The sequence below is a fragment of the Camellia sinensis genome, chromosome 15, assembly GCF_055761805.1.
Source record: "Camellia sinensis isolate YWXY chromosome 15, ASM5576180v1, whole genome shotgun sequence".
NCBI classification, from domain to species: Eukaryota; Viridiplantae; Streptophyta; class Magnoliopsida; order Ericales; family Theaceae; genus Camellia; species Camellia sinensis.
The window spans coordinates 38,273,170-38,292,183 of NC_138975.1; the positions used below are offsets into that span (position 1 = coordinate 38,273,170).

The 19,014-nt window shown below is 35.6% G+C and overlaps 2 protein-coding genes across 2 annotated transcripts; one reads left to right on the plus strand and one right to left on the minus strand.

Moving 5' to 3' along the window:
• The first annotated feature begins 3,603 nt into the window (after positions 1-3,603).
• On the plus strand, positions 3,604-6,247 carry LOC114285810 (putative F-box protein At5g55150). Its single transcript, XM_028228888.2, has 2 exons — positions 3,604-5,020; positions 6,001-6,247. Exon 1 carries the CDS (start codon positions 3,828-3,830, stop codon positions 4,962-4,964), a length of 1,137 nt encoding a protein of 378 aa, XP_028084689.2. The 5' UTR covers positions 3,604-3,827; the 3' UTR covers positions 4,965-5,020; positions 6,001-6,247.
• A 2,787-nt stretch (positions 6,248-9,034) lies between these two features.
• LOC114305785 (protein PHR1-LIKE 1) lies at positions 9,035-16,566 on the minus strand. The gene is made up of 7 exons (XM_082908174.1): positions 16,388-16,566; positions 15,143-15,207; positions 11,969-12,522; positions 11,649-11,728; positions 11,068-11,125; positions 10,173-10,242; positions 9,035-9,377 (listed from the first exon to the last, which is right to left on the minus strand). Exons 1-7 carry the CDS (start codon positions 16,476-16,478, stop codon positions 9,234-9,236), a joined length of 1,062 nt encoding a protein of 353 aa, XP_082764300.1. The 5' UTR covers positions 16,479-16,566; the 3' UTR covers positions 9,035-9,233.
• Positions 16,567-19,014: the final 2,448 nt, after the last annotated feature.

Genomic DNA, 19,014 nt, shown 5'->3' on the forward strand with positions numbered 1-19,014 from the left:
GGCTCGGAGTACACTGTAAGTGTTTACGCTTTAGCATCCTTGCATGAGTGTAAGTGATTTCCATGTTCAGTATGCTTGCCATGAGGCTATTTGCTTAAGTGTTCAATTGCATGAATGCCTGTGGATGAAGGTTTCATTACTTGAATTGGAACAATTCATCAAAATGGGAGTTTTAAGCCCACCTGGAATGGCAAATCATCATGTTTTAAGCTCACCTTGTTTGGTGGCAAATCCGCATTTCTAAGCCCACTTGAGGATGGAAAATTCAAACCATTTTCGAAAAAAACATTGAATTGTTTTTTTCCAATTTGGGCGATCTAGTCTATATTTGTATGCTGCACGCATCACATAGTAAGTTAAGCTAATAACCGGAATAAAAACACATGTGTTTTCAAAACAACATATCATGATTAGTAGAGGCCGATCCTTTGATTGGGCAAGCGAGGGTGCACATTTCATGACCTTCTCCCTTCATACCCAAGTTCTCGAGCCAAGACAACTTTGGTGATGACGAACGTGTGGCCTTGGGCACGAGTCAGGGTTTCCTAAATTTTTCAAAAATAAAATATTTAGGTGGCGACTCTGAAATTTGGCAAAGCAGTCCATGTTTGGCGCTTTTTGATTAAAATTGATTTTCTAAAACGATTTGCCGGATTTGGACTCTTTGGTAATTTATCAGTCTTACATTGCACTTTGTGAGATTAGATTCAGAACCCTGACAGGAGTTGGAACTGTAGTAGGTATGAACCCCAATTTGCGCCCTCTCCGTAAAGGGGGGCGCGAGGAGAGAGTTTCGGGCGGTCTACACAGGGTTCGTCCACGAAGTTCCATCTTACTCTATTGCGGAAACTGGTCCGCACATAAACTATACTCAATCTTAGTATAGTTTTTTATTTATATCTTTCTCACTTACGTTAACAATAATCTTAGACATCCAAAAACTTTTCTTCTAATCTAAAATGATAAAATCTTATCTTTAAAATTGTTTGGGGAGAAAAATTGTCATAAAATGGAGCTAAATTGCACCAACATTGCTTGAGTATTTGTCGAGCACTAGTCTCTTCTATTATTTCAAGCTCTCCAGCCCATATTACCTATATCAAGGGTTGTTCCCAACATTTCAAGCACTTGAGCCCACATCAAAAATTGAGACCCACGTCAAGCCCCTTTCAAGGGTCGAGTGCTTGAGTCCCTGTTAAGCGTTGAGGGCTCAACCCATATCACGCCCTTATCAAGCATTAAGAGCTTGAGCTCCAATCAAGCTCTTGTGAACTCAAAGTTGGGATTGAGCATCTTTGAAAAAAAACTTTATGAAAAGTGACTTAAAGAACAAATAATTTAAAAACCTATAAAAAATGATTGGTACCTAAATATGTGTACGTGACCTAGCCAAAAAAAAAAAAAAAAAAAATTGTATGCATAAGAGAGAGAACCTGTTTGGCAATGGCAACATTGGTTTTTAATTAAAAAAGTCAAAAAAATTATTATAGGTTGTATTATTATTCTTTTTATTTTTTATTCGTCTTTTTATAAATAAAAAATTAACTAAATTAGTTAATTTCCGAATAAGACCCCAAGCGTTGAAAAATAGCTGAAGTAATCTACTGACCAAACCTAAAAAATTACAAACTCCAAATGTTTTGTTCATTAAAAAGCCATATCTTTAAAAATAGTCAGAATCCTTAAAAATAGCAACATGTTCCGTAATAAAGTTAAGTAGGGATGGCAATTTAAACCCTGCCCGACGAGGACCCAACCCCCCGACCCCAATTAAAACGGTTTTTTCCCGAAAAATACTCCCGACTGGCCGGGGATAGTATTCAAAAATGAATCCCCAATAATTTTCGGGTCGGGAACGGTGATATGTTTTTCAGTCCCAGCTCGGCCCTGACCCCGGTCCCGTTCCCGGCCCGATTTTTTCCCAAGTTGAAATTACATATATGCCCCTATATCTATTCATATATATACACCTAACCCTCCTTATTAGTGAGCAAACAGAGCAGAGAGAGAGAGACACTACCGAATTAGCGACAAAGAAAAGGGAGAGAGAGAGAGAGAGAGAGAGAGAGCAAAGGTGAAGAGAAGATCTGAGGAGAGAGAGCAAAGAGAGAGACCATCGCCGAGACACTACCGTCGACCATCGTTTCTTCTTCTCTCCCAGCGACCGTCGCTTCTTCTCCGCGCCACCGCAGCGGCCGTCTCTTCTCTCTGCAACGACCGTCGTCGCCTTCTCCTCCTCTCATCTCCACCACGGCAGATCTCTCTCTCTCTCTACTCAGATCTCTGTGTAGTGTGTGTGTGATGTTGATGATGTTTGCTAAGATCTCTCTTTCTACTCAGATCTCTCTCAGAGAGAGCTTTTCTTTCTTTTTTTTTGATGTTGTTAATATTGGTGAAGATCTGTTGGTGATGTTGTTGAAGATCTGTTGGTGTTGAAGATCTGTCGATGTTGTGTTCTGTTGATGTTGTGATCATTTATTTTTATTTTTATTTTTATTTTTCTGGAGTTAATTTCTTTTGAAGATCTATTGGTGATGTGGTATTTGAGCTCAAGTGGGTTGTTGATGGCCGGGGATTTTCGGGTCGGGAAAACCCGATCCCTGTTAGGGGCCAGAGGTGGAGGCGGTAGTGGGTTCCCCGTCGAGGATCGAGGCCAGAGAAGGGGGAAGTTCTGCGATCGGGAATCAGGGACGGGGAGGGTGATCCCTGGCCCCGCCCCGTTGCCATTCCTAGAGTTAAGGTTCTAAATTCAAGTCTCGCTCGTTTCTCAATCTTCAATTCTTTTTTCTTTTCTCTTTTTTTTTTGTTTGAGAAATGAGACACTTGGCATAAGCGATTGAATCATTTTGCTTTGAATAATGGGTTGGACTTTTCTCATGTTAGCCATATCTACTTGAGAGAATATTTGGGTTTGACAGGTTCATTTTAGGACCAACTTTAGTGATTTAAATTGTTCATTTTTTAGGACTCACTAAATAAAACTAAATTATACCGTTTCATTCGATTTGGACTGATTTACCGTTTCTACTAGATTTATTAGACAACCCTACTTTTAAGTAATTAAATTTAAAGAGAAATTTGTATTTAAAAAATATGATTATTTATATAAAGATTTCTTAAATTATTGAGAAGTATCACATTGACCCCCAAGTCAAAGCACCTCATCATATCATTCTCATTATTTTTGTTTACGACTTTTTAAAATAGTCATCCCTCAAGCGAAAAATTAAGTAGTGATATTGAGACATGGTCAGATTATGTCCCAACTTAGGGGTTGTTTGGGGTGTCCTAAATAAGTGTACTTTTTGTCTTTTTGGACTAAAAATTTGAGATTGAAAATATGGATGTTTGGGTTAACTTTTTGACTTTTTATGAAAAAATGTGTAATAAAAAATTATAAAAATTGATTTGTAGGGAAAAATTCGAATTGAGAGTTGTGCAGCCGTAATTGTTGATTTGGGTGAATAGTGTTAACTTTTTAACTTTTTAAGTAACTTTTTGACTTTTTAATTTTTTTACAAGTTCCCAAACTTAGCCTTAATATGTAATTGAAATTATTAGATGGAATATCTTTTTAGTAAGTTACTATTATTGGATCCAACCGCACTGGAACTGTCTCCTAGTAATCCTAATCCTAATCCTATTGCGATTAGGTTTGAATTAGATTAGGCGGATTGTGGGGGTTATAAATACATAGTCTTGTAGGTTTTTATTGTTAGGTTAGGTTCCTTGTTGTTATTCCAAGGTAACAAGGTGAGGTTCGCGGTTGGAACGTTTGAGTTGTTGTTGTTGTTGTTGTTGTTCTAGTATTTAGGTACAAAATATAAATGGGAAACTGGGCAGAAATTGTACCAGATGTTTTGATTCTGATTGTGAATCGAGTAGATTCGTTTGAAGATTTTGTTGCTTTTGGTGGTGTATGCACTTCATGGCGATCTGTTGCAGTCAAGCAAAATTTCAATACGTCCTCCCCTCAACTTCCCTGGCTCATGCTCTCTGAAAAAGAAGAAGAAGAAGAAGAAGAAGGCATTAATAATAATATGCGTGAATTTTTCAGTCTATCGAAAGGCATGATTCACAAAGTCCCTCTGCCAGAAGCCAGAGGTAAACGTTGTTTTGAAACACTGGGATGGTTGGTAACCATAACAAAAGACGGCGAGATGGGACTGTTGCATCCATTCTCACGCCTTCAAATTGGGCTTCCCCATCAAACTACCTTCAAATATTTTCACCAGTATCCGATGGATCCTGTGGATTTCGTATTCAAGGCAGTCTTATCTGCATCCCCTTCTCTTACTCCAAACTACGTACTCATGGTTATTCACGGAGCTGCCAAACACCTCGGTTTTTGGAGACCCGGCGGAGAGAATTCTTGGACTGTCATAGAAACCCGTGATTTCCTGTACGAGGATGTTATTTATTACAAGGGCCAATTTTATGCATTAAGTAATCAAGGCTCGATTTTTGTTTGGGACGTTGGGGGTCCTAATCCAACGGTGGCGCGTAGAGTTGGAGGAATAAAAAGTGAATTGCTTTGGTATATGCAGCCGTACCTGGTTGAATCGGGTGCAGAATTATTGGTGGTTGCGCGATATGTAATACATCCAGGTGACGACACAGACCCAACTTATGAGACCACTTCCTTTAAAGTGTATGAGGTTGATTTGAGCAAGGAGGCGAGATGGCAAGAGATTAACAACTTGGGGGGAAGAGCACTCTTCTTGGGTCACAGTGCTTCCATCTCTGTTGATGCCTCTAGGTTTTTCCCAGCAATCAAGCCCAATTGTATATATTATACTGACGATTATATGGACATGTACACATACCAAGTTGACAACAACCCAGGAGGTGGGAAGGACATGGGTGTTTACAACTTGGAAGATGGAAGCAAGGAACCACTCAACTACAAAGGAGAATCCCTTAGTTATACTTGTCCTCCAGCTTGGGTCTTGCCTTCTTTCTGATGTGCTTGTTTCTCCGTTACTCACTCTTGTGGAGGACGATCATGTCCTCTTTTTAGGTTGTTATTTTCTACATACACTCAACTTTAGCCAGCCCTTTTTCGATTAATTTGTGTTTTTTCTGTTTTGTTTCTAGTCTAGATTTTGCAAGGGCCCTGGATTGTATTGGATAGTTATTTAAATTATTTGTTATTATTAGTGTCTTTAACTTGTTTGCTTGCAATTCAGTTCTATTTTTGTTTGAATACCGTGAATCAAAGACTTGATAGATAGGATTGTTCTTTTCAGTTCTATTTCTAGATTTTTATTTTTATGATGATTGTTTTAGCTGGTCTTGCATGGAAGGATTGATTGGTAGGCAGTGGCTTTTATAGTTCCAACTTCAGAATCTAACAACAAATTTGAAACAAGATTGTATAGGAGCAACTCAGTTTTCTGGAGGGCTTTCCTAGGAGTCTCCCTAAGTTATCATATTTCTTTGGTTTCATTTGCGCTTTATAAAGACTGATGGTTGACAATTGCATTTGCTGTTAGATCCTTTCAGCGGATCCTGCTTCAACTGCTGAGAATTGGGGTTAGGTCCTACAGAATACTGTTATGTCTGTGCTTGGAAATTCTGACCTGATTGAATAAGGGTTTCTTTTTCTTCTGACCCGAAGCTTTTCACATTTTAAACAAGATTACATAACGGCAGCTGCATTTTTTGACTAGATTTTGAAAATTGATAATACGATTTAATTTAGTTCATTATTGATGGAAAAATATATCGACCCATCTTTTCTCTTTTTTGTCTCCTTCAAAGACACCATCTATCGTCTAAAGTTAATGACAGAATAGTAATTTAATTGAAAATGGCTCAGAAGAGGATATCAGGTTGAACTTGTCTGTACTTGTCTTTGTAAAGTAATTAGAAGGATTAGGTTTTATAAATGTCTATTGAAGTTTGTTAGCGTGTCATAATGTGTTATAGTACTATGTTACTACCAAACATTGTGTTTCGTACTGATGGTTGTATTTGCTGGTTCTATTCTGTGTGCAGATCACTTCGACCACTGAGAACCAAGGGTTAGATTCTACAAAATAGTGTGCTTTGATATTTGAATAATGGTAAACACCATATCTTTGGTTTTCTCCTGTAACATGCTGAACTTCTTTACATTTGAAACTGAATTTCACTGATTTTAGGTGATGAGGAAAGTACAAATATGTCATACTTTTCCTTCTGAGGATCATTAAGTCTGTATAAAGTTATCTGATATGAATTCTAAATTAACTGTCCTCTTCAACCTTGTTCAGCTTAAAATTTCTATTAACAAGATGAAATTTATTGATCCGTTTTTCCAGAACAAATATAGTTTCTCAGAAGTTGATTTTTGAAAATTATGACCTTTTTTTTTTTTGGTTCTAACTGTAATGAAATTCTTATTTCAAATTTTGTTACTTTGGCCAACTTATAAGTGAAATGAGAATGTCATTAGTGCTGAGAATTTTTTTTTTTTTTATGTTAGTGTATTTTTTGAAGCTGAGAAAAATCTCATTAGTGTCTTTCTCATGAGAATTTGGAATAAGTAGTGTGGTTGTGGAGCTGAGAAAAATGGGAAAGTTGAGAGCTTATTTCTTTAGATCCTCTCTTTAGGTAGTGTTTGGTTCACTGGAATGGAATGGTCATTCATTCCATCAAAATATCTATTCCTATGTTTGGTTGACTAAAAAAATAAAGAAAAATGCATTGCAATTGGAATCGTCATTCACCATTGTAAAGAAATGCTCATTCCATAGGTGAATGATCATTCCATTCCATCTCATTCCTATGAACCAAATGGAGCATTAGGCTTTCCCCATTTGATCCTCCCATTTTCCCCCAATTTCTCTCAATTTCCATTGCTAGAGGAGCTCAGGAAAATAGTTTCCAATGTTATGAATTGAGATATCAATTTTGTCTTTCGTGTCTCACAAATAGGTTACTTTGAAACTTCTACGGATGATAATATTTCGAGGACTTGCGTGCAGATCCTATTAAGTGGATTTATTGTCTAATAGGTCTTATGATAATTAATGACATTTTTCATCATACACTATTAAAAAACATCACTAATTATTAATTTTTAGCAACAGTTAATTATAAGTTTTAATGACAGTTTAAAAGAAATCGTCACTAATTTTTAACTTTCAACTACAGTTTTAAAAATTTATCAAGGAAAAACGTCACTAATTGTAAATTTTAGCGACAATTTATAAAAACTGTGATAAAAAAATGTCACTAATTGTCCATTTTTAGCGACATGTGTACAAAATTGTCACAAAAAAATTATTTTTAACGACAATTGTATTAGGATTTATTTTCAATAGGACTTGATGAGAATTAGGTCCATCTATTAAGACCTATTAATAGTTTTCCCTAATATTATTTTAGACCTTTTAAACACTAGTTGAAGGCCAAAAAATATTCTCTAGCCCATATTCCCGGGTGTACCCTACATCCCATGTCCTGTAATTTGCAAAACTTTAAAATTACCTGACTAGTTAAACCTATTAAAAAGACATTAGATCCATCCAATTACATAATAAATTGAAATAAACACAAATGAAATCCTCCAGTTGTGTAGAGAGCTTGATAACAAGAATAAACATGTTCTGTTACTAATCAACAGATGGATCAGTTCACTGCAAATAAAATGCAACAGATGTTATAGATCACATATGGATCAGTTTGCTGACAGCAACAGAGGGGATAGAATTGATGCAAGTTATTTGTTCAAACCTAGAAACCTAAAGGCCTCTTGATCTTGAGCAGATAGTAACCACCAATAAAATCAGCCTCACTAAAATTTGCGTGGAAGTTAATTCAAATGCACTTTTGCTGATAGTGTAGTAGTAAAAGGTAAATATCAATGGGGACCCCTAGTACGAATAAAATGCCAAACCTTTGGGCATATTGAGATAAATTCACGGAGGCAGTATTGAAGTGGTGGAAACTAAGAGTGTTGATTGGAGAGAGCTCCTGTAATAAGGGTGGTGTTAAGTCGGTGGGACATGAGAAGTGCTCCTCCATCTAGGGAAGAAAACATAAAGGAAGCCTGGAAAAGAAGATCCACAACCTGAGTTTATTTGGAGAGAGTCATTGCATACCTTTACATCCAGCCCAAGAAATCATGCCGAAAACCTTTAAATAAATCCAGTAGGTCAAAGAATGGGGGTTAGTTTTTGTTTAGTTTGTTTGTTGTTTTACCTTCGCTCTGGAGTTGTGACAGTTGTATATTTGCCATTACTTTTGAGTTTTCAAGTGTGTGTATGTTTTGTGGCTACCCTTTTGGGCTTGTAAGAGGATGCCCTAAAGAAATGCTGTAATTTACTACAATGACTAATGGTGTAATTTTTACCCTAGAGAAAATGGCGCTGCCATAGGGTCTGAATTGAAGAGAATGATCCAAATGACCTCATTACAAACCTGATTTCCAAATTAATACAAAAGAGAAGAGAAAGTTCCAACTCTCTAATGAAGGTTCATATGTGAAAATAATGAAAATATGAAATTTTTTGAAGACATTGGCAAATTCAAATAAGAAAATCCAAGCATTTACCCAATAGGCGAGATTCAGTCTATGTATCTCAAAAACTAGATCAAGGAATAAAATTACCTGGGATTAAATTCATAGCATGCAGCAAAAAGAACTATAAACACAAGCTTATTATTGTATTCCATATGTGAAAAGCACTGATTAGCAAGGTAATGGACTAGCCTTCTGAGGGGTTTAAAACTGACCCCAAGCCAGCAACTGAAACGAGGGAAAGCATTAGCATAGTATATTTATGCCCAAGAAGGGGGAGGGGAGGATATGGACCAGGATTCTGGTTATGTTAGGACAGTTTTAGATAGGTTGGCTACTTTTAAAAATGAGGTTTAGTTGCTTGTTTTTCATGCCTGTTCTCATATTTTTCTGTTGTCTTGTATGCTTGGAATTCAATGTGGTTCAATGTAGTTAGAGGGAGACATGCATGAAACAACTAGGATACATCAATTTGGCAAATTTGAGTTTGTTACATAAAACCAAAATTTGGGGGTTGTTTTATTATTAGAAGGTTGATGATACGTGCATCTCATCAAAGTAGAGCTAATCCCAGTTGGGTTCATAGGAAATTTCAACTCTTGGAGGTTATTGAATGGTTGTTTCTTCTGCCAAAACTCTAGAAACATGTCCTGAGAATTTTAGAGAGAGAGAGAGAGAGCAAATCTGAACATCAGAGTTTCAAAGCTCCTTACATCATTCAGTATTAGCAAAGAAGTTTTCCAGGGTGGGGGGCAAACAACGACGATGACGCCTTCAAAGTATCACTTGCTTTGCATTGCTTCTCAAACATTATCAGGAGATATCTCCCTTGCTCTTTTATTCTCAGCTGTAGATTATTTCCTTGAATCTGCAAAAAATAAAAAATAAAAAGAAAAGAAAAGAAAAGAAAAAAAGTGACAAAAAATCAGTATCCATAAATAATAGATGGCTATGGCAACAAGAGCCACCAATTTCCTACTATCATGGTTGCAACAAGGCCATCCGGCGGTAATTTCTAATGACTAAATGACAAACATCCATTTACTGGGGACATCAAAGGAAATGGTATTTTAAAGTTTAGAAAGATCGTTCTCAGTGATATGGATTAAGGGAGTTCTTGCATTTCTATATGTTGTTCTTGAGGAAGATGTATGAGATTCTTCAAGGAAAAAAAGAAAAAGAAAAAGGTACCTGCCTATAAATTATCTTCAATGGCTCAAGAAATTTATTTTTAACTTTTAAAATTTCGTTACTCAACAAGGAGAGTGTATGCAACTAGAATGGCTAACCAAATGAGTACCACAGTGAAAAAAAAGGAAATCCATGAACTAAAAAACTGCTTAAAGACTAGAAAGAGAAAGGAAAGCAAGGTCAAATAATAAGCCAGTTTGGAATGGAGAAATGAATTCAAGGTGCCTTGTGTCTTGATTTCTGTAATTTCATTTTTTGTGATAACTATTAAAAATGAGCAAAACAAACCCTAATGGCTGGTTTTCAAGGCATGCATCAAGCTGCTAACAAGTCAGCAGCAAGCTTCAAATAGATCTAATATTGGGAGCATTAAATTTTTTCTACTAGTTTTATTTCCAGTAAACTGCAATCAGGATCAAGAAGTGACAAATCAAATAAAAATAAAATCCATTTATGATAAACAAATCCATACCTCTAACTGCTCATGCAAGGGCTTTTGGACTCCCATCTGTAAGCGTATTGCTTCAGTGAGCTCAATACCCCTGCCCACATATAAGTTAAGAGGTCTGAATAAATCCAGTCTAGCAATCCATATGGGAAACAACCTGATACTGAATTTGAACTAGTAGGTTAAGTTGCATCAAGAGGCAAAAAGCTTCGAAGGCATTGAGAGAGAGAGAGAGAGAGAGTGTGTGTGTATGTGTGTGTGTGCCAAAATCCTTTTAAAAAAAAATAAAACAAAAAACATAAAACGAGCTAATACTTGTCATAAAAAATGCAAGGCAATGCAAATCAAACAGTGGCATGCAGTAACAAGTCATTAGAATGTGTCGCCATCAGTGGTGAAATAATTCCACAAGCTACAATGCACCACCAATCTTGACCAAGAAATTTGTGTAAACTACTTGAGCTACTTTAGATGGAAAGAGTAGCTACTTAATTCCTGGTTAAAACACATCTCAAGGCAAAGATATAATTCCGGGTTCCCCATACATACATTGTAAAGTTGAATGCATATCACTTAACTGAGACAAGAAAAACTTATTAATAAAAATTATAAACCATGTATCTTTTCCCAACTTCATAAAACTGCACATCACCTCTAACGTTCACCATAATCAAGTCAAAATAGCAAAACATTTTAATTTCCCCATTAATATTTAGAAATGTAAAAGCATGTCTAAGTTATTCAATAATCCAGGCAACAATAGGTGAATGACAGTCTCTAGAAATCTAAATGAGTCACAACTACCAGATGCATCAATACTTCAAAGATGTACGATATCTAATTCCCTTCAAGCACAAGAAGAAAATGCTGCGTTGCAAGATAGATATACATCTAAGTGCATCCAAGTCAATCTACTTACGTTTTCAAGTCCAGAGATGCGACTTCCTCAATGCAGGTAAACTTTTTCTCTGAAGATCCTGCAAATCAAGAAAATGACTAGCTTAATATGGTACTGCCACAGCTCGTACACTTTTTCACCATTGTTAGGTCCATGAGGTAAAGAATTCAAGATAACTACCGAAGTAAAAATTAGATTTAGGCCTAGAAATTTGAGCCAGGAAAAAAAAAGAAAGAAAGAAAGAAGTCTGAGGGAAGGAGTTGACTTGCAAAGACAATTAGCATTTCATGACAGAGTACTGAGACTCAAGTAACCGTGAAACACACAACCATAAGCATCACAACAAATGCCAATAAAATTGACAGTGGAAAAAAAGAAAGATAATATAAGAAATTAGTGTATTAAAGATCTACATCACGCAGTAAGTTACAAAAAAGGGAAAGCAAACTCAGCAAACAGGGAGATGAATAATCACAAGAAAACACAAAATGAATTACTGCACAGTGAAAGTTTTGAAAAACAGGAACGGAGCCAAAAAGGATCTCATAATTTTAGGGGCAAATGAGGTTAAGAAGTACTGTAAGGTGAGAAGAGTCACACACTCTCACTGCCACCAAGTTTATTGACTGCTTCAGCAAAGGCCTCAGGTGTCCAACACATGCGCATTTTGGTTGGACCACCACTTGCTCAGGATGTGGAGTTAAAAGCATGAGGAGAATCCTCAAATGGAGCTGAAATCTGCTGGAGTACTTTGGACTGTTGTTCCGAATAATTTGTTACCTACAATAACACAATAAGGACACAACAATACAAATTAACACACTTTCCATTTTGTTAACAAAAATGTGTGAAAAACGTGAAATGCTTTCTTAAGATTCTTCTTTCCTGAGGAGATTCTAACCTTTAGCTCAGGATCTTCAACAATGTTATCAAAATTACATTCAAATCAGAATTCAATGAATCATCATCATTTATTAGGTCAACCCAATCCTGCCAATCATTTTGTTTACTAAGGTCTTCAGTTGCCATGGCACAACCACCATTCATGCTGCTTCCAATTTGAATTTTCCTGGTAGAAGTATTTACAGGATAATCAAAGAAATCTGCTAATGAATCTGTAGACAAGGAATAACTTTCGCTTGATGCTACAGATTGGAGCATCGTAGAATGACAAGGAGCTAGTGGCATTGATGCCCCAGCATTTGTTGAAAAGGGAGACTTTCTTGAATGCTTTTCAGGAGGTGCAATGGAGGAAAGATAAAGATCATTGAAGTATCCTGAGGTAGATGAGAACATAGGACCAACAACCCTGCTGTTCGAGAGAAAAGACGAGTGAAGAGATGGAGAATTTGTATTCAGTTCTCTCTCCATGAAAACCTGTTGAGTGTTGGGCAACTTAGGATATTTCTCTTCCAAGATGGAAGGAAGAACAGGCAAGGCTGATGAAAGAGCTCCTTGAAAAATGATACTTGAAACCTACAACAAAGGGAAGGTAAATCATACTATTATTATTACTTCTCTAAGGATACAGAAGAAAACACAACACATGAAAAATTTGACACTCAAAATTATGCCTATAACACCTATGACTTCGTTAGAATGAATTGTTACACAATGCAAGTTCCTCTGTCATAGGTATAGAGAATAGACTACAGAGCATTTGCACTGTGCATGTTTTCAAAAGTTACCACAGATCATTTGCACTGCACATAGCTTCAAAAATTAGTATACAAAGCCTTCTTTATACCTCTAAAATTTAATTATTTCTTCTAATAACTAAGCCCTGATATAGAGCACTTGCAAGCGTCTTCCAAAGAACTGTATATGCCCGCAACGTTAGGGAAAAATATTGGAGAAAATCGAAGGAACCAAAGTCATAATGCGTAGATTTTTACATAATACACATCCAAATGATGATCATGCTATAAGAGAAGTGTCAACTTACTAAATGTAGGCCCAAACATGATTACACTGAAGATCTTAGCCGTAGAATGAATAAACATACCCCAAATCGTTTAAAGGATAAATTACACTTTTTCGCCCTTGTAATTTGACCCAAATTTACTTTATTATCTATGATTTCAATTTAAGCAATATTAACATTTAAAGACTGATAGTAACGTCACATCCTAGCAACAAAAGTCTTTACCCAAGTCATAAATCACAACTTAACTAAACTCAAATTGTTCAAATGCCCCCAATAATGGATCTTTTCCACCACAAAGGTCCATCCAATGCATGAGTTAATCAAATGACATGCAAATCAAAAAAAAAATGAGTTTTTACAATCCCCATATATATATAAACTCATATATATATATATATATATATAGAGAGAGAGAGAGAGAGAGAGAGAGAGAAGCCAATTCAATAGGGAACCAGTAAAGATGAGAAACAACAAAAATCGATGCAAACCCGAGATGGGTTATTCAGATTAACAATAACAAAGCAACGTACATCCAGAAACAACCATCTATAGAAAGCAAAATAAGCATAATCAGCAAATGGGTACACAAAATTCTTACATAAAATCAGAGAAACCTCAGAGATTGAGATCTAGAAATCACTCCATGCCGGACAATCAATACTCAGTGATTACAGGGTTGATGTTGTGTTGTCTACCAAGCAATAAAATATGAAAAATGTTTTACCACACTATTTCTCCCGCACAAACCCCCCAGAATGATGTGGCAAGGAAAAGGTAAATTAATGACCCATGCTCCTACACTCCTCTCTTTTCTCAAAACCTTTTAGCCAACCTTGCCACGTCATTCATGGAGCTTGTGGGGGAGGATTTTGTGTGGATGTAGCACTACTGCTCTGCTAAATTTCAGTGAAGCCAATTGGTGAGATAATTATGTCCATGAAAAATGTAAGAATAACAAAATACTAGGGGAGCCTTTAACCCACTATACAGCTATACGCTTAAGTTCATAACCAATGCCTAAAATGGTCATGCAGGGTATGAGATATCAAGCAAACAAACATGTGAAAACCACAGACAAAAATAGACAATAATTGAAGTTCCAATGTCCGACTTGAAAACGAAGTATTCACCTATCTGAGAAAACCTAGAGAAAAAAAATATCAAATTTTCAAGCTTGCCAACATAATCATCAACATCACAGCAACTCACTGACTAACATCACATGGTCAAGTTCCTAATTCAGCAGTTGGAAGTGTTCATTGAAATATTTAACTATATTAACTGAAAACTGATAAATGCTCACTAAATGCAGCCCCCTAATAACAAGAATAAGTGACAAAGTTGTGTGATAACAGTCACATAAGCAACATGCAACATGCACAATAAATAAATTCAAAATTATAAAACATTAGCAGTGGTGGAAGTGTGAAATTTACTGGCCTAAGCATACATGGGCCAGCTGGTTCAAGCTGGGGTGAGGACTGACCAGGTTCAGCCCCAATTGAGAATGACTTCTCCAAGATCGAGTTCAGACCGTTTAGATATTGGTCCACTCTGCCCAAACTCAACTCAGTGTCAGTGAAAGTGTGAGGTGCACTTAAGCCCAAAGGCCTTTAAAAGCCTAACTGCAATCGCACAGCTAATTAAAGTATGGCACACTTTTTATAAAAATAATGTACAACAAAAAATTATGCATAATAAGTTTTTAAAAAATCAAATAGATATATATTTAGCCTTTCAAACTCAAATGGTTATGGTCTTGTGCAATTGTTCAAAAGTCGTTGGCACAAATTTTACATAGGCTTCTTCAATTTCTTAAAATTCTGAGTAAATTTGAAAACAATTGTTAATGACTTGTATGACAGTCACTTGACCAACCAATCATATACATTTAAACATAGCTTTTATATTATTTCTCTAGTGCTTTACAAAATTTTCACAACCCTAACATTTGATAGCCATTATCAAAACAAATTACATTGTTGAATCAAAATATACCCAAAAGGTAAAGACCAAAGTAATAGCTTCTATGCTTAACATAAGCAATGCCATACAATCCTAAAGAGTACAATCATCATCCTCATTAAGCACAAGATCATCACCGTCATTACATATCCATTGTTCAATCAAGAAACTACTATTCTGCCAAGTAAGGAAAAGAAGAACAACCTCCAAAGCAGCATTGGCATCTCGGATAGCAGCATTGGGCTTCTTAATTTTGATGGACGCGCTAGCTGTAAGAAATTACAGAAATTTTTATACGTCAAATATAAGAACATAAACACAAAACATAGACAGAGATAAGGAGGATGGAGTGGAAGAAAGCACCCCTCTCTTTGTTTTTCTCCCTCCCTTCTCTTTTGACAATAATTTTGTATCAATTAAAAAACTTTGAATTTGAAGTTTTAAACAAGCTACATGTCCACTTGTGTACTTATTTTTTGATTTCCTCTTCCGTTTTCCATTGATTTGTACAATTCCAATCTATAACTCAGACATTCACACATATAATATACATACACACATAACAGGCATGTCTATACTATATACCACTTGCCACGAAAAAATGTATGCATTTTATATATACATGTAATGAGAATTGTTTAAAAAGTGCAAGAAAAATAAAAAAATAAAAAAAACAAATAGATGCAAGGGTTGACAGTAGACAAGCATAAAGGTGCTTTGTTGAAATAGAGTAAGGACAACTGAGAAATGTGAAGGAAATAAATTTTGCAGAAAATAGAGGCTTTAATGAAGCAACAGAATATGCTAAAAGTATACGAAGTCATAAAGCAAGGCAGGCAGAATAATTTTTGCAATTTGGAGACTCTTAAGTATTTCAAGTTTCAACTGTGACAAACATCACGTGAAAAGCCACCACTGCCGCACTGGCGAGTAAGAAGTTGTTCCATAACCTCCCCAGTTGATATAAACATAATTGGATTCAATTTAGTGATAGATACGGATGCGTCAAAACCAAAAAAGAAAACAAGAAAAAGGGTAGTAAAGAACCTACTTTACATCCTAGTTCATACAGGTATAGAACAAAAGTTATGCTAATCATTCCATAAACTTGGAAACTACAAAATAAAATGAGGAATGAAACAAACGGGTATACAAATTTGTACCATGTATAAGGATGTCCATTAGTAACAATTTAAAAAAAACAAACAAACAAACAAAACCAAAGCAAGTAATACCACTACTTCAATATCTGAACCAATACGATACGATGATCCATGGTGCATATCAATTTAAATGTCCTTACTAATCGATGATCCATGGTGCATATCAATTTAAATGTCCTTACTAATCCTACAATTATGTAAGATGAAGACAAAGCCTTTCACCACATTTACCCCAATGGAGTTCAAACAAGTACATAAACATAAAACCATGAAGTGTTTGTGTAACCTGTGATGGCCATGCTCCTTACGCCAATGATCGTCTCGTGCGGCCTTCGTAGAAAACATGTTGTGGCATATACCACATTCAACATGCTCATTCTTGTGTCGCCTGTGATTATGATTTTGAAGCCCAAGAATGCGCTCAAAACTTTTAGTGCAGGAATACAGTAGTAATGTTCTCCATAACATCATCTATTTCAAATAAGAAACCAAAATTAAAATCAAGACCAAGAAATAACAAATAAATGTCAATTTAGACACTCGGAACCTTTAAATTGTTACAATAGATGTAGAAGAAGAAGATCACATTTGCTAGTAAAGCAATAGTTTTATTCTCTGACATGAATTCCATATAAAAATTTCGCATTTTGCTTGAATCATAATTTCTAGTATTTCTACATAATTTACAACACCTCATCGTGTATATGACACATCCCATACCCATATCCATCCAATATTCTAAAATTGAAATTTATGAAGGTCTCGAACTCGAGTCCATGTAATATAACATGAAATTAAATACATCACACATTATAAGTTCATCAATTTCTTGAATCAAAACTATATATACAAGAACACAGACAAGAACAGAGCGTACTGATGATGCAGGACTGCAGATTAAATGGTTGAAGACACACTACTGATGATGATGATGAAGATGAGAATGACTGCGTAAATGAGAGAGAGAGAGAGAGAGAGAGAGAGAGAATGACAGTGCGTAAATGAGTTAGAGAGAGAAAAAGAGAGAGAAACGAGAGACGAGGGACGAGAGACGAGAGACAGGGTATATACTTTGGTGGGCGGGAAATTCAGTTAGGGAAAGAGCCGCCTTAACACCTGGCAAAGGACAGTGCGTAAAGGATCTGCGGTACCTGCTGCGCCCCCAGCTGTGCTGCGTTATGTGCGTTATGGGTTCATTTCCGAATTCGTTTCGAATGTGAACCGTTCATATATTTTAGACATCCAATATAATATACCTGTAAAAAAATTAAGTTAATAAGTTATCATTAACGTTTTCATCCATTTATATTTATATTTATTTTAACATTTTAAATCATAATATAATTTTTTTTAAAGATACAAATATAAATAAATAAACAGATTAATAATATCCGATTAATTTAATTTTTTATAAATATATTTTATTTGATATACTTTATACTGTGAATAAGCACATGAAGCAGCACAAGAGCGGTTGCTCTGCTAGGGCACTGCACGCACCCTAACTTCCAAAGGAAACACACAAAAAAACAAAATAATTTTTTAAAAATCATTACTAAATTAATAATTTTTTTATAAATATTAATAATCATAATTTTAATTTTAATTTTTTTTCATAAATGTCACTGGGTGCAATTATCCCCAACAAAAAATTGTCCCCAGTGATACAGAGATACATACATCACACTTTAAAGAGAGTCAGTGCATGGATCTACACACTCACCGTTGGCAATTAATTTGGTTTCAGTTAACTATTGATCTTGAATAGCCACACTACCAGAGTAAACTCAATGTTTTACATATTTTGACGACAAGCAGTTAAAAATTTTAAAATTATGCCATTTTGATTAATATTTGGATAAATTACACTGACATCTTTTGAGATTTTCACTAAATATATTAATACTCTTGAAAAATTACATTTCTATTATTAGGGTTTAAAGTCGTATTATAAATTAGGGGTCTTTGGTGAAAGTTCCCTAATAACCAAAGCTCCTTGTAAAAAGGATATGAGCGGTAGATTTTCACCATGAAGGATACACGGATGACACATTACCAAAAGGAAAGTGCTTCTCTCTAGTACATTTCACTTTGTGGAGGGGGATTTTTTTTTTAATGCCCTTAAGATTTTATAAGATAATGGCCATACAATATTTTCATAGTAGTTAAGGTCCCTAGGCATCTTCATAGATAAAATTTCCCGACTTAGAGAAATTTGGCCTCAACTCAAAGAAATTTCAATTTTCACAGGGAATTTTCTCTGTGAAAATTGAAATTTTCTCTGAGTCAGGACCGAAATTTCTCTGAGTATAATGAAATTTTTTTGAGTCGGACAATACTTTCTCACACATCAACCACCCATCTAAGCTCAGGAGACGGGAGTACTCTCTCACCCACTTCAACACAGCCTAAGCAAAAACATATGGGTGTACATATATAATGGAGGTTAGATTTCTACATTATTTTAATTGATGTAAATTTGTGTCATTTATACCTACCTCTTCAAGGATTGTGGTAGCCCAAATGGGTATAGCAATGGAAGGTATAGTTTGTAATAGAAGCCAAAGATATAGAGATACATACATACACACTTATAAAGAGATTCAATGCGTAGGATCTACACACTCACTCTCTCTCCATGGATATGTGCCTATCTTTTCTCTTACAAAAATGAGGGAGTAGATTGTGAGTTGACTATTCAGTAACAAATTATGTTGGCAATTAATTTGGTTTTTAGTTAACTATTTGTCTTGAATAGCCATATTAATAGAGTAAAGTTCATGTTTTAGATATTTTGGCAACAAGCAGTGTAGCACTTATATCCTTTAAACTATTGAAAAGTGTTTTTGAATCCTTTATGTTATTTTGGGAATCCATGGAGTTGTTGTATCTTGGTTTTGGAGGAGTAGAATT